Source organism: Anabrus simplex, chromosome 1, assembly GCF_040414725.1.
Source record: "Anabrus simplex isolate iqAnaSimp1 chromosome 1, ASM4041472v1, whole genome shotgun sequence".
NCBI lineage: Eukaryota > Metazoa > Arthropoda > Insecta > Orthoptera > Tettigoniidae > Anabrus > Anabrus simplex.
Window position 1 is genome coordinate 1,091,067,463 of NC_090265.1, and position 15,977 is coordinate 1,091,083,439.

The window sequence follows — 15,977 nt, forward strand, 5'->3', positions numbered from 1 at the left end:
CAATATTTTAAGTCCACCTGTTCAATACAATACAATATGATCCACTATTTCATATGGTCACAGTTTTATACATAATACATAAAAGTCAATGGTACATGTTTCACCCTCCTTTACGGGCATCATCAGCCTATATCAATCTTATAAATAATACATATAGAGTCATTCTCATCTTATAAATTACAGGGTAAAATGTTGAAAAATGATTTCGTAAAACATTATACAATAACATCTAAAACAACGATAATGCACCAAAGTATGTTAAGAGAGTAAATTAACTGTTTTTGAAGATTAAAACGTGGTTAAACATGAATTTTGAGAGTTTAAAACTAAAATGGATCCTTTTTTTATAATATCAAGACTGTGATGGCCTTGAGTGTAAACACAATCATCAAAGGGAGATGTTTCTTCAATTCCCATAGTTTGAATCCAAGATGGTAAAATCACTCGCCATGTATGAATCACTGACAGTGATTTTACCATCTTGGATTCGAACTATGGGAATTGAAGAAACGTCTCCCTTTGATGATTGTGTTTACACTCAAGGCCATCACAGTCTTAATGATATTATAAAAAAAAGGATCCATTTTAGTTTTAAACTCTCAAAATTCATGTTTAACCACGTTTTAATCTTCAAAAACAGTTAGTTTACTCTTTTAACATACTTTGGTGCATTATCGTTGTTTGTATGTTATTGTATAATGTTTTACAAAATCATTTTTCAACATTTTACCCTATAATTTATAAGATTAGAATGACTCCATATGTATTATTTATAAAATTGATATAGGCTGATGATGCCCGTAAAGGAGGGTGAAACATGTACCATTGACTTTTATGTATTATGTATAAAATTGTGACCATATGAAATAGTGGATCATATTGTATTGTATTGAACAGGTGGACTTAAAATATTGTAATAATATTTGAGACATACATACAAATTCATACATGGCGAGACAACTGGTATCCGACATCTCGCGCGTCGTTGGCAACCTCTTGTGGACAATCTAGGGGACTACTCTGAGGGTTTACGGTGAAACCGACTGTACTCTTTAATAATAAATGTTATGTAGCACGAGGATTTCATGGCTGATAGTTTACTCGCTTTATATACTACACCTAGTAAATGTACTCATCATTATTCATATATTTCACAGCACCTTATGGTCCCCACTCCCGACTGTATATTTCCAATTGTCTGGTAGATCCTGCATTCGCGTAGAAAAAAAAACTTCCATAAACTGCATCTTTTACAACAAACAACATCAGTCTATTTTCATGTCTTCAGTATTGAGAAGTGTGGAAAAATTTATTTTCTATGCACTGTACAACAACACTTATTAGACATTTTAATGGCAATGCATTAGTCGAGGAAGTCTGGTAGCATGACCTACTCACTCAGATATGCTCACTGTCATCTTTTCCTACTGACTGATTTTGATTTTAGGCTATAGAGATAATATATTCCATAACAATTGTCACTGTACAGATAGTGCACAAACGTGTATTTCCATGCATATCATGAAATTTGAGAGCTACCAGATGTGGAATGTAAGAGTGAGATTCTGAAACATGCACAGCTGAAAAAGGTTTGTTAATGAGAACTATATAGAGTGCCATTCACAGTTACAGTAAGACTGGTCCATATCCTTGTAAGTATTTGTTTCTGAACATATAGTATAGTGATGAGATCCCTTTTCCTGGTTATGGTCAATGTTAATGAGATTCCTTTGTTATGGTTAGTATTAACTGCTAACTGAAATATCCTGCAGATGTTTCAGATAAAGCCTGAAATTCTCTAAGAAAAGTAGGTTATAGAAGCTACTGTACATCTTGACATGGCTTTGGAAGATTTCCCTTACAGCGATTAATGCAAACTGAATGCATGCACAGGGTCACATTTTCCTATTTATTTTGATTTTAGGCTAGGGAGATGGCATATTCCATAACTACAAATGTACAAAATAACGTACCTTGGAACCACAAAACTATATGCCACTGTACCATAAGTTACATGCATTTGCCAAGGTATCAGGTTCATGAATTCTGAACATATCCAGCATTTTTAGTTTTATTTCAATGGTAGTGTTTCTCCACCTTACATTGTAAGGAACTTCATATGAAACATGAACAGGATGTAACAAATCAAAGTAACCAACATTATAATTGACTGGAAAGGTGATGGGAAAGCAGAAATTATAACAATAGGAAAAAGCATGCATCATATACAGTAAAAGTTCACTATAACGAATACAGCATATAACGAGAGCCCATTACAACAAGTGTTTGTGTCTGTCCCTTCAAAATTCCTATATTAAACTGTGTATTATCTTTCGGTTACAGCGAGTCTTACCACTGACGCATCCATTATTATGAGCGATTAAGCGTGCGCGATTTTTTCCGTCACCGACTTTTATGCACCCAGTGATTATATCGCATGCGACTGATTATCTTCGGTATCATTTCCTCGCTATATCCACTAGCGAGCTCTGACATTCGAAGACTATGTCAGAATCTATTAGTAATGCCTGTTCTCTAAAAAGAAAATTTATAATAAAATGTAACAATACGTTTTTGTAATAAATGCGTAAATAACGTGCCGATAGCAGTTAACTCATTAGAAATAAGGGCTGAAGTAAACGATTGCCTAATTTTTAATTTTTAATACTGAAATTAAGTAAGAATGGGATACACATCAAGATATGGCGGAGTACATCACCGATTCAGAGGATAGTTTATAATTTCTCGCGTCTAAATTTTGGCTGTTCCCATATAAATTTGTAATGAGGGGGTCATTTCTCCAAGTGCACTTGAAATAAGTTTTCATGATACATATACTATCAAAGGATAGAAAAGTGTCTACCTATTCAATACCATAAGCTTGTATACTGTCTTATAAAACTGGAACTAGTTTTGACTCCATATGTATTGAGTCATCTTCAGCCATGCTGCAATTGGAAGACATATACACATACAGTATAACCAATAATAAATTAAACACTTTGGTATGCCACAATTTACAATGATAATTTAAAACATTGATGAAGTCCGAACAACACATCCAAACTTGAAACTAAATGACACATCAAAACTGCTGTGGTTGATGCCGAACTACGTCGTCACTCCTACAGCAGCCAAATGTTCCTGAGTTGATCTGGGAGTTGGCATCCCTATCTGTATAAATTATAAATCAAGCTGCTCGTGATTTAGTTTCAAGTTTGGATGTGTTGTTCGGACTTCATCAATGTTTTAAATTAAGATTGTAAATTGTGGCATAACAAAGCGTTTAATTTATTATTGGTTATATGCGTGCATATGTCTTCCAATTGTAGCATGGCTGAAGATGAGCCAATATATATGGGGTCGAAACTAGTCCCAGTTTTATAAGACAATATACAAGCTTTTGGTATTGAATAGGTGGACCCTTTTCTAACCTTTGATAAAGATCAGTTGTCAATACAGACCATAATGAAACTCATAACTTATGATACATATACGGTTAGATTAGGTGATGCTCTTTGAAGAAGAAAACTGGAACATTTGCCACAAAGGCCTCTGGAGTGATAGTATCAATTTTTCAGAATTAAACACACATTTTCACGTAGTATCGGGTTACGAAAAATAACAAACGAGTAATCCTTAGCGTGGATATCATCCGCAAATATGCAAGTTTTCAACAAACTGATTGCCGTTTCATACCGATTTTGTTTTCCCCAACTTTTACAAAAAATATGAGATAACGACAATCTGTTATAGCGAGTAAATTTTTTGCTGTTATGTATTCTCGCTGTAACAGACTTCTACTGCAGTAATGTACTGAAATTGAAAGAAACTACTAACGAGATCAGCCAGTGAAATTCAGCAGAGTAGCGTTATGGTTCATATGTAATTATTCTGGGACACACAACACAAACTTCAATACTAGCCACTTAAATTGTACAGGTGCTCAGCTTGAATTCTAAGCCTTGCAGAATGAATGATGAGAGCAAACAAATCCTCAACAATGAAAACATATACATATTTCATCCTATGCTTGTTAATAAATTGAACAAAGCCCAAGTCTCCAAGAAATGGAGTGGAACTTATGTTAAACTGTATCAGATAAAGTACAATATACTTACTTCACCCACATCATAAACCCATATTTTTCCCATGTCATCGCCAGCAGTGACATGTAGGCCTGAAGGAGTCCAAGATACCCTATTGAGGGCAGGGCAGCCATCCACTACTACACTGGCAGTGGGCACTTCTGTATCCTGATTAAGGTTCCATAAGTCGAGACGCCCAGTACCGTCAACAGCTGCAAATAATGCAGGATGTGCTGGAGACCAAGCCACATCATACACATAATCACCATTGTCTTCAAATGAGTACAGTGGCTTTGACTCTTTAAGACTCCACAGTTTCACAGTCCAGTCAAATGAAGATGTGAGGAATAGGTGAGAAAAATCAATTCCGCCTTGTACAGTATGTGTGGAAATGCCTGTTACAGGTGCTTGATGGCCTTCGTAAGACTCTGTTACGCCTGCTTTACTGCCATGACGACATGCTGAAACATTACACACCCAGTATTTCAAAATTTACAGCCATTTCATTATTGCTACATCATACCTTTATGTATAATAATGTACTCCAAATATCTATGCTAACTGTTCTCAAAGGACTAGTGTAACCCCAATCCAGACACTCAAGCAAATCAGAATTGTTGCAAAACAGAACCAAACCCAGGTCTATGTAGTAAGTGCATTTCCAGGTAAAAAGAACTAAGGCACAGAATGATTTGAAAAAATTTTCAAATTCATGATTCATTAAAATACAAGCTATAACAAATCTTTAAGCAGTTGCATGTATTAAGATCATTTATACTTTGGCTACTCTTGTTAAGTCATTGTTACACATGTGAAATTCATACAGAAATGTACAAATTATGATAAAGAGAAAATGCAGCACTTTTAAATTAAGAATTAACTTAAAAGGGAAGCATATTTAATATAAGCATTAACTTAATAGAGAAGGCTGAGCAAGATATAGTTCAATGCCCATTGTGAATACAGTCTAAATCAGTCATTATAAACACACAAACCGATTTCTGCCTTTTTCCCTTCCTAAAAATGGAGCCATGCATGTTTTAAGCTTCACACTTACATGGTTAATTAAAAGAATTAAGTACAGTACAGTATTTGTGGAGTAGGACTGCAAGGAACTTCAACGGCACATTTGTTCTTTGCTGCTTAAACCATCTAGGTAAAGATTCTTCAATATTTTTGTACTCAGATGATCTGGCTTGCTTGACTTTTTAACCCGAGAGAGGTAACAAGACCTTCTGTAACGCCAGTAGTAACGTGGGGTGTCCCCGGACCCCCACGAGTTTGTTTTTTGTGATACTAGAATGAAACAAAACCCAATTTTATTACATAAACAGTATGCAAGGTTTTAATAGAAAATGAAACTGCGATATTGTGTAAAGTACTTCACTGTCACGTCAAAAAACAGATACAACAAAAATATCCAACAACAACGTCTGCCATAATTGGAGTCTTTATTGCAATTCTGTTTTGGTGCAAGATTGATTCGGATTCACTTGTTATGTGTTCTCCAGCATCAGTGGAAGGTTCGAAAACATTTTTCATGTGGTTCATGCACTTATATAGTAATCACTTTCAACAGAATGGCCTAGTCTTCAGTAAATTAAAAGTTCCACAATCAGTGACGTGGGGGTCCACGGGCACCCCAGTCACATTAACTGGCTGTTTACTTTCTCCAAGGCAAAGAACACAAAGAACCAAACACGGACGCAGTAGTTCCAGATATCACCGTGGGAGTCTGGCAGCACCCCGCGTTGCCTCTCCCGGGTTAAGGAGACTTCTTTTCTCTATGTCCTTCCAAATCGTAGAAATTGTTCAGTATTATACACCCCAATTCGTTCAAGATGCTGACATTTGTATCCCAAGTTCCTAATCACTATACTGTGTGTGACTTTTCTTCATAATTAAACACTTTCCTTTTCTTTTGCATCATCTTCACAGCGATGCCTAATCAAAAATCAACACCAGACATTATACCCAATACATTTATTTTAAAATATGAACAAAACAAAGTTTTATATGTCATGATAAGCAACGCCGTACTATGCAAATTTTTTAAATACAGGCCCGATTGCAGAAACAATGACTAGTTTTAAGCCTTAGACAACGTCTATCTAAACAGAGTCTAAATCGAGCACAATCTTCCATTGCATAAACAATATTCAGTCGATGTTTAACTAGACATCGCTTAAAATTTCAATATTGGTTTGAAAATGGAGATAGAAGTATCTTTCATGCAACTCTTTGCTTGTCGCAACCAATGAAATTCGTCAGTGTGCGCGCCGAACGCCAGTCAGCTGTTTGTCTTCCTACACATTACTCAAATATGGTTAAGCATGAGCATGACTTGCCCAAAGATAAGAGTATTGCTTTCGGTGGAAACTAAATCTCATATTATTATCGATACTAAAGCGACACGCCACCGTACGGGAAAGTGTAGCTTTGATTATAGAGTTGTTACAGTGAGTGTAATTACTCATAAATACAGTAGCTTCGACAAAGGGAAGATGACGCAATAGTAATGTGTAACCGAGTGTGTTGTACGGGCCATATAAATGTAGCTTGCTTTCTGGAGATCGTAGGTTCGAAACACATCATCGGCAGCCCTGAAGATTGTTTTCCGTAGTTTCCCTATTTTTACACCAGGCAAATACTGGAGAGACAAAGTGTAAATAGAGTATTTGTAAATATATTGTAGTGATTTTGGACACAGATAAATAAATAAATAAATAAATAAATAATAATCACCACCATCACCACCACTTGCCTTTTCCTATCCGATAGTTGCCAAAAACTTATACAATTATATATATATATATATATATATATATAAAAACCCTATACTACCTACTTTTTAGTTTTCACTACTATGTGGGTTTACTTGGCAGTAAATATAAGTGAATTCCTCCCGGTTGATGTATGTGACAGCCCTCTGACAATTGGGACATGTAACTCTGATATGATGTATTCGAAGTGACCTATAATTCCATGGGAATTATCCCATGTATATAACAAAATATATCGGTTTCCAAGAATTGTATTCAAGTTGACAATTACCAGACTGTCCCTTTGTCAGTCTCAAGAAACAAGTCTCTCGAAAAGCGAAACCTTATTTTAAGATCTATCTCCCCGTACAAGTCAGACTAATTGCTGCGATTTAGCAGCGGACGACCCACAGACTAACCTTTCTTCCCAGAATCGTCTCAATATGATAATACAAATTACATGTTTCATGGTACATAACCTCTGATTATGATTCACTCCTCTCATTTGAGGTTGAACAGTGCTCTCGGCAGTGTTTAAACATGATCAGTTGAACATCGGTTTTAGGCAGTGTCTAAGTGATAAAACTTAGGCATTGTTTAACCATAGACATCGTCTAAATACCGTTTCAGCAATCGGCCCACAGTGTTTCTACAGGATTTAGACAGGACCGTTGGATTTCGTCGTCGTATCTAGTATGCCGTTAAAAGCAATGTCCCTATAAACGCCTTTGACTGTAATTTGAGTATATGCATAGGATGAGAGAACCTCTCACACAGGGCGCACAAACTCATACGAATCTTTGTTCTGACTAGAGGAGGGGATACTTACCCTTCAAATGTGAATCACCTTACTCACAACAGTTATCAACTCAGCTAGAAGGAACAGTCGCCTCCCTTGCATCACTGACAAACTCTCATACAGCGACCACTCTCGGGTTAAATATCATTTGGATAAATCATGCAAGAATGTCAACCCCTTTCTGCACTTTTCCAAAATATGATAAAGTTCATTTTCTGCATGCTACCAGTTGTCAAGAAATGTCAAACAGAATGATGAATAGCTGCTGGATCTATCAAAGTCAGGGTGTTCCAATTTGGTGACAGTACACCTAGTACTTCCAAGTAAACTTATTTCTTGGAGATGAGTTCCCAGATTTCCAGTGTTTAGCAAACAAGCTAAATTAGACTGGGAACTTGAGTGCTAAACTGAATTTACTAATAGAGTGGTTAACGTAATAAAATGTAAAAACAGGTAAAATATGATGCTCCCTAAACCTCATTATTCTCATCTCCAATCATATCCAGGTGAACTCAGTGGTTCTATGATGTCACTTAAATTTAAGAATATCATGACGATATTTTATAATTCTTTATGGAAAGCAGATATTCCATCATCTAGTACATATAATGGAACAAACTTACAAAATAATCTCATATCAGACAACTTTTTTATTGAGTAATGCTGAGATAGTGTCTCACTGTAATTCTTGCGAGTTCAGAGTATCTTTTCATTTACCAGCTTTACAAGTTTCAGGGCATGGGAAACAGCAGCATAATAGCTGTGAGAAATTTTTTCTTGGAAGTTTGATCTGTAAAGATATTCAAGAGCTTTATTGGAGAAATTTAATATATTACTACTGTACCATTACGTTACAGTCAAGGCGATCCTACGCACAGAAAAGTAGCAGACAAAATGGTGCGCGGCAGCTTCATGCAGCACGAACATATGAAGTATCTCCAAGATGCAAGTTATTCTCAGTTAGAAGGCGGAGACTTATAAAAGACCATCGAAAAGGAGTTTCAAGTTGGAACAACTATTGTCTTGAAAAATAATTGAATTCAATTCATTCTTACTACCTTGAGAAAGAAGATTGATTTTTAAAAAGTAATCCACTAGGAACCAAGAAGAGGTTGATTAACGAACAGGAAGAGAACTGTGAAGTAAAAATATATACTGGAGAAGAATTCAATCATTCACGGCTAAAGACTAAGTCAAGATGTGGAGAAACGTGTACATTACAATTTAAAACTATTGGAGAAAAGGAATATACGGACCGATGCATGACTGAAGAGAAAGGGCAAATTCTAGCACTATAAGTGGCTGAATATAAATAAATAGAACCACTAGTCAACGTGAAGAAAAAGATCTATTTAATGAGAATAAGCTGCATTTGAATTCATATAAGGGCTCAATTTCGAGATATAAGAGGAAATACTAGCATTCATTCATATCTGTTAAAAGGCTTAAAATGAAAGAATTAGCTATTTATTCTGCCCATATAATATTGTTTTCTTCTTGCATGGACACCTGCAATATAATGAGAACCACTGATGGAGGAAGATTGCCCAGGCTACCATGACGAAGACCAATACTGCGATGCCCAGTAACCAGCTGTGACGTGTCCGGAGGTGGAATCCAACTACACAGAGATGGCATAACATACGAGCAGGAGCCAGCAGCTGCCGCAGATGAGAAGAGATAAGAGAAAAGAGAAGTTTCCAATATATATTAAAAATTAATAGTAGTTGTAGTAAGTTAAAACCAGTGGAGTATTACCTATAAAGAAATTATATGTGCCAAACTGTGAATGTCAGTGGTAGATCTTAAGCATTTAACCGCGAGTATGTGCCAATTTAAGTAGCAGATATACTCAAAATGAAATAATAGGTTATTGTCAACATACGTGAAGTGTGTATATCGATTTTAACACACCAATCTACACAGAAAGTTTATTTAGCTCTGAACTGGGGGAGATTGAGAAGAGTATATGAATTGCAGAGTATAATCTAGTGTTTGAGTAAACCAAATCGACAGACATGGCCGTAATGACTTTATTATATGAAGAGATGGATTATATTGTGAATACGCATTTATTAAGAAGAATATATCGTTGAGGGAGTAACGAAGCGTAACAAAGATGATATTTAGAGGAAGCAAAATGAGAATATATATATTCAGAAGAATTAATAAGAAGAGGTATATGAGAAATGTTAAGTAATGAGAGTATTGAGATGTAATGTTTGTTTCATCGTAAGGTTAAATGAAGGAAGTTGTTGTTACGGATTCATGTGATAGATATTGGTAATGCATGATAAATAAAATTAAGGCTATGAGGTTAGGTCAGGTTGATGTGAACGTAAGAGTTGCAGACCAGCTGATTTAATGTTGATTGATGATATAACGTGAAAGATTATGTATAGTTATTGAGTTTCAGATACTTATTGGTGTAGATGTAGGGACATTAAGAATTATCACCCTACAGAACATGAATGTCCCCCAAATAAACTGCAGATTGAGGAATTAAATTACATTACAAACCATTATTCTAGTCATTATTCTGTATTGAAAAATAGCTAATCACAAATTTTATACAAGGAATAATTTTAATACCACCTCCAATTCAGCTACATATTTCCATCCTTATATTGACCTCAAACATGAGCATATACTGTATCTTTTAACCATCTTGTTCGTATCCTGTGATGCCTTATTTTTTGATATTCTGTTTTCCAAATGTAATGTATATTGTTCAAGCTTTTCATCAAAAAGATCTATTTCAGTGTCAGACATGGATTACTTTTAAAAACAATGTGTGAATTACTTTTAGACGAACATTTCAATTTTTCAAAGTGATTTTAGTATAAGTTCTGTTTTATTCAATATTTTTGTACTGTAAACATTTTGCATCCACAGTATTAACACTTGTTAAATATTCATCAATACGTTTTATTTAAATTATTATGACTCCTTAGACCATGTGTGTTTTAAGATTGATTGAGGCTGATGATGCCCAATAAATAGTGGGCGAAACATGTACCCTTCAAATTTTTCGTAATTTCCATGTGTATTTAACCACACTATAGTGGAATAAATTGTATTGAATAGGTGGTATTAAAATTACTCCTTGTATTAACTTCGTGAATTAAATTACATCAAAGTATTGGCACAGCGGTAGATGAAATGAGATTATTCATCATTAATGGTAGCACATATATAAATGAGTGGCACAATTTCACAGTTAATATTGATAGATTATGTTAGGAGAGGCACTCATTGATTATATATATGATTTCCACTGTCATGAACGAACTGATATAACAATGCCTAGTTAGTATTTCTAATTATAATAGTATTTTAGAGTGTGGTAACAGTTTAAAGCCATAATGAGGAAACTTGTTGATTATCTTGTATCTCGTAAGTGAATACGAGGCCCCAAATATGAAGAATCCTCCACATTCCAACAGAAATAAAGAAAATGATCTTATAAAAAAATAACCCCATGACCAATTATCAATTTTATTAAGCAGTTCTGGAACATTAAATGTTGTTATTCATGTTATTGACATGAAAGAACTTTAGTTTTTCGTCGCTTGTACTGCATCATAAGTTAGGAAGGTGAAATGATGGATTTAATTAATTCAGTGAAGCAATAAATGGCAAATAATGAATGTAAGAATACAGAAGATCCAATTTCAACTATGTTGACAGAAAGAATCATATATAAAATGGTTAATTGTCATATACCCATTTTCTATTTTCTACAAGAGATATTTCAATTTTATTTTATTTTATCCAAAGTTAACATGCTAATAAGTTAGTGTAAGGATTATTTCCGAGTTTTTATTCTGAAATACAGGTAACTGTAAAGTAATAACTGTTAATGACCGGAATTATTGATGTGATATAACGAATGATGAAATGCATTAGTAGAGAATGGGGGTTGGATAATATTGTAATGCACATGCTTTTACTCTTCAACGGAACCTGCGATAATATTATTATATTTTAAGGACGATGTTAATATTTTACCCTGAGGAGCTGTCGGGAACTTATACCAATCCTTTACTTGGATTAGGGGAAGGGTGTACTACACACCAGCTGACAATGCTCCTAGGACTATACGCTGCTCATCCAATTCTTGCCGAGAATAATGTGCATACTGTATGTTATGGATATCTGTTTGTAGACAGAGTCTTTTCACTGTATGGAAGATCAAGGATGAATCCTAACCCAAAAACTTCTGTAGTTGCTTTGTTAGTGAAACAAAGAAAATTTCAAGCTTGCAACAAATATTCTTTTAACTGCACATCAATTACCACCATGAATAATAATGATGGAGAACTGCTGCTGGATCTATCAAAATCAGAGTGTTCAATTTGGTGACAGTATATCTAGTACTTCCAAGTAAACCTATTTCTTGGAGATGAGTTCCCAGATTTCCAGTGTTTATCAAACAAGCTAAATTAGACTGGGAACTTGAGTGCTAAACTGAATTTAAGAATGGAGTGGTTAAAGTAATAAAAATGTGAAAACAGGTAAAATATGATGCTTCCAAAGCCTCCATTATTCTCATCTCCAATGATATCCAGGTGAACTCCGTGTCCCACTAACTACTTTTTCAGTTTTCGGACACGCCAAGGCGCCAGAATTTAGTCCGCGGGAGTTCTTTCACTTGCCAGTAAATCTACCAACATGACGATATATTGAGCACCTTCAAATACCACCGGATTGAGCCAGGATTGAACCTGCCAAGTTGGGGTCAAGTCAGCGCCTCAACCCTCTGAGCCACTCAGCTCGGCAATTATTAATATGATTCGCACTTTCTTTGTAATAGGTATAGAGTCCAAATACACATTAATTCTTTTCAGTGGAACAACAGTGATGTGCAATGGATAAGTTCCAAGCAAGCAAAATGATACATGATTTAATTCTTTTGGAAAGGAGGTATTTTTGGTAAGTGAAATATTTTGTCCAATGCAAGCTGTGTACAGGGAAGCATGTTTAAAGGAGAGCACTATGTTCAAGGGGAGTGCTGAGTTTTGAGGAGGACAGGTTTGCACGACGTAGCTCCCACATCTGGACAGATGCCTGTTTATTTTGCTAGTTGCTTTACGTCACACCGACACAGATAGGTCTTATGGCGACGATAGGACAGGGAAGGGCTAGGAGTGGGAAGGAAGCAACCGTGGCCATAATTAAGGTACAGCCCCAGCATTTGCCTGGTGTGAAAATGGGAAACCACAGAAAACCATTTTCAGACAGATGCCTGTAATGGAGCAGGAAAATACTGCTGCTGTGAACATGATGGTGAAGGACAATCACTATGTAACTATATGCAGTGATAGGAAGAGTAAACGAAAAAAGTAGTTGAGCTGAATTACAGTTACCTGAGCTATATTGTGATTACCCGAATAATCCCCGCTGTCGAATAATGCCCGCACCTTCATTTTAGGAAGGCTCATTTTCAAAAAAAAAAAAAAAATGAACTAAAATTCCTTCCATCGAAAGAGTAACGCAGGCATAAACAAACATTTTGTATCACTCCGCGAGGTCCATGTGGTCTTTACGCAAATATGAACATGCAAATTTACGGATATAGCTGCTTTGCCCTGAGATGATAAAGATACATTATCAATGCTATGAAATATATTTTCCATGAAAATGAGCAAGTAGGCCTACTTACATGACAGGCATTTCAATAATCTGAACTTGCAATGGGCTCAATAAGATTCGTTGTCTATTGCATCACTAGAATACTCTCCTAAATTACAAATTCATCACACACCATGTCTACAACACTTCACACGCATTCTCTTTTTACTAGGTGGTGGAAATTTTTTTCGTGCAATGTAAACACAAACAGATACACTGGCGCATTCCGATGTTCGTCTAAAACACTTCTCACACGTGGTCTCTTTTTACTGTCTTACTAATAAATAAATAATAATTAATAAATAAATAATTAATAATTAAGTAAATAATAAATCTGCTGTCACCGGGCTGAGTGGCTCAGACGGTTTAGGCGCTGGCCTTCTGCCCCAACTTGGCAGGTTCGATCCTGGCTCAGTCCGGTGGTATTTGAAGGTGCTCAAATACGTCAGCCTCGTGTCAGTAGATTTACTGGCACGTAAAAGAACTCCTGCGGGACTAAATTCCGGCACCTCGGCGTCTCCGAAAACCATAAAAGAGTAGTTAGTGGGACGTAAAACAAATAACATTATTATTATTAAATCTGCTGTTAGTTTTGCGATACAGTAAAACCTCGTTAATTCGAAGTCTTTGTAATACAGAAATCTGACTTCCGTGTATACACTCATTCCAATTTGTAGTTATTCATTTTTATACAAGGTTTATACACCGTTTATGTGAAATTCGTTACTAATAAACTGTGTATAAACCTCCTGTGTTTACATCTGTTATAGTTATTCATTGAATTGCTTATAGCCTACAGACCAGGACCCTTGTATAAGCACTGTATAGCAGCGAGTAGCAGAAAAAGAAACGAGTGAGCAGTTTATTTTCGTGGTATATACTTTACTGTCTGCAGTAATATAATCATGGTGAAATATTCGACTTATCCATTCAACACTGAAGGAATGAACGATAACATTGATGATCTTCATGATATTTTAAACATAGAAGACATACACCATTTGGGGGTATGGAGGCTAGACATCTTTGTAAAACACTTTTAAAGAGGAATGACAATGAATTAACTATAAAAGAAATGATGGTTGGGCAAATTTTTGTGTAATAATGTGTTAATGCTTAATAGACTTTTGAAATTATGAGTTCATTATACATTATCTGCCTCTACAAAGATCTTTCTCAAATTTGAGTATAAAAAGGGACACATTCCTTGACATAAAAAAAGGGTATAACTTGAAAACTGTACGTAATACGATTTCCATATTTTGTAGTTGAATACGCAGATATATGATGTATAAATGCCTATTAGAAATGTTTTTGTTCAAACCTTTCTTTTAGCTACAAAACGGCTTTTCCTTTCTCCTGAAAAGAAAGGATTTTGGAATGTGTACCCTTTTCAACACACCGATTCAATTACAACTGCTTATGTTTTCCGTACTATCCCAATTAGGAGTTCTTGATCTTTTCTCAAGCTTTTCCATTTCTTTCGTGGCGTTCATTACACAAGCAAGCTGAAAAAATGTTGATATCAATATAAGCCAATTTCTAGCCATCTCACTGTGGTGCCACTGCCTTATCGATATGCCATGCTACTGCGTGACTTTCCGGAAAGTTTTGCTCGTAGATAACAAGCAGAAGCGATCATAAAGGTGGTGAATGTGCGAAATACGTCAGTGAACTGCAGGAAGAGATTCCTACGAACTGGAACGAGTGTAACGTGCTGTATAGTAATACAATGTGTATACCACGTTTATTAGTAAGAAAAATATATAACGCGTATACAGGGTTTATTCACTGTATAACTATACAAGTGATAAACAACTGTATAAGGATTTTTTATTAGTAAAACGGTTACTGGACAGTAACATGACTGGTGGTGAATAATTCTTTTCGTGCAATGTAAACATTTGAAATAGACACACCACGAAATCTGCTGTTAGTTTTGCGATACAGTAAAACCTCGTTAATTCGAAGTCTTTGTAATACAGAAATCTGACTTCCAATTCCGTGATTTCGAATTAACAGCCATCTTGTAATTCAGAAATGACAACCCTCGCCAGTTTTCGCAGATTCTGCTTTTCCGCGTACTGCCTGCTACGTGATATTGTGGCGTTCCTTCAAACACTGAATACAAAAGAATTATGATTTGACTATTTTCAACTATGAAACACACTACAGACACACCGGAGTGAGTGAAAGTGCAGAAAGCAGAAGATGGCGGCTTGTCATATTCAGGTGTCGGTAGTTCTCCGAGTAATACTTGTGTTATCGATAGTTAAATATGCGTACGGTCCGGTTCGTTTGTGCCGATGTGATTACTGTACTCTTAAGTCTGACAGTGCGCGAGACACAGTTTGGGAAAGAGTCCTAGTGATTAATAAATGCAGTTTATCCGGCCTCGTGGCTTCTCTCAACGGCTCAAGGTACTTGCCGCCACACCGAAGTGAAAGGTGCACCCGCGGCCAAGGGAGGCCGGCTCGTCGCAGGTATCCAGCAATGTGCCAGCCGTCCTAATGCTAGCACTCTGCGGAGATGTGCAACTGAAACGTGGACCCAACCAAAGCAATCATGGTGTGACATTTTTCTATCAAAATGCGAGGAGTATGCGTAACTCACTTGCTGACTTTAATGCTGGACTAAGTGAAGGGAACTATGACTGTATTTGTATCAGCGAAAGTTGGCCTAACGAAACTGTAG

General features: G+C 36.0%; 1 protein-coding gene across 9 annotated transcripts in view; it reads right to left on the reverse strand.

The window, feature by feature from the left end:
* The window catches only part of sw (short wing), a 207,023-nt gene that overhangs the window by 16,963 nt on the left and 174,083 nt on the right, over window positions 1-15,977 (reverse strand). For all 9 annotated transcript variants that reach the window (XM_067137238.2, XM_067137237.2, XM_067137242.2 and 6 more), the window contains one exon: window positions 4,122-4,549. In XM_067137238.2, the coding sequence (XP_066993339.1) occupies window positions 4,122-4,549 (428 nt within the window). The remainder of the gene's footprint in view (window positions 1-4,121; window positions 4,550-15,977) is intronic.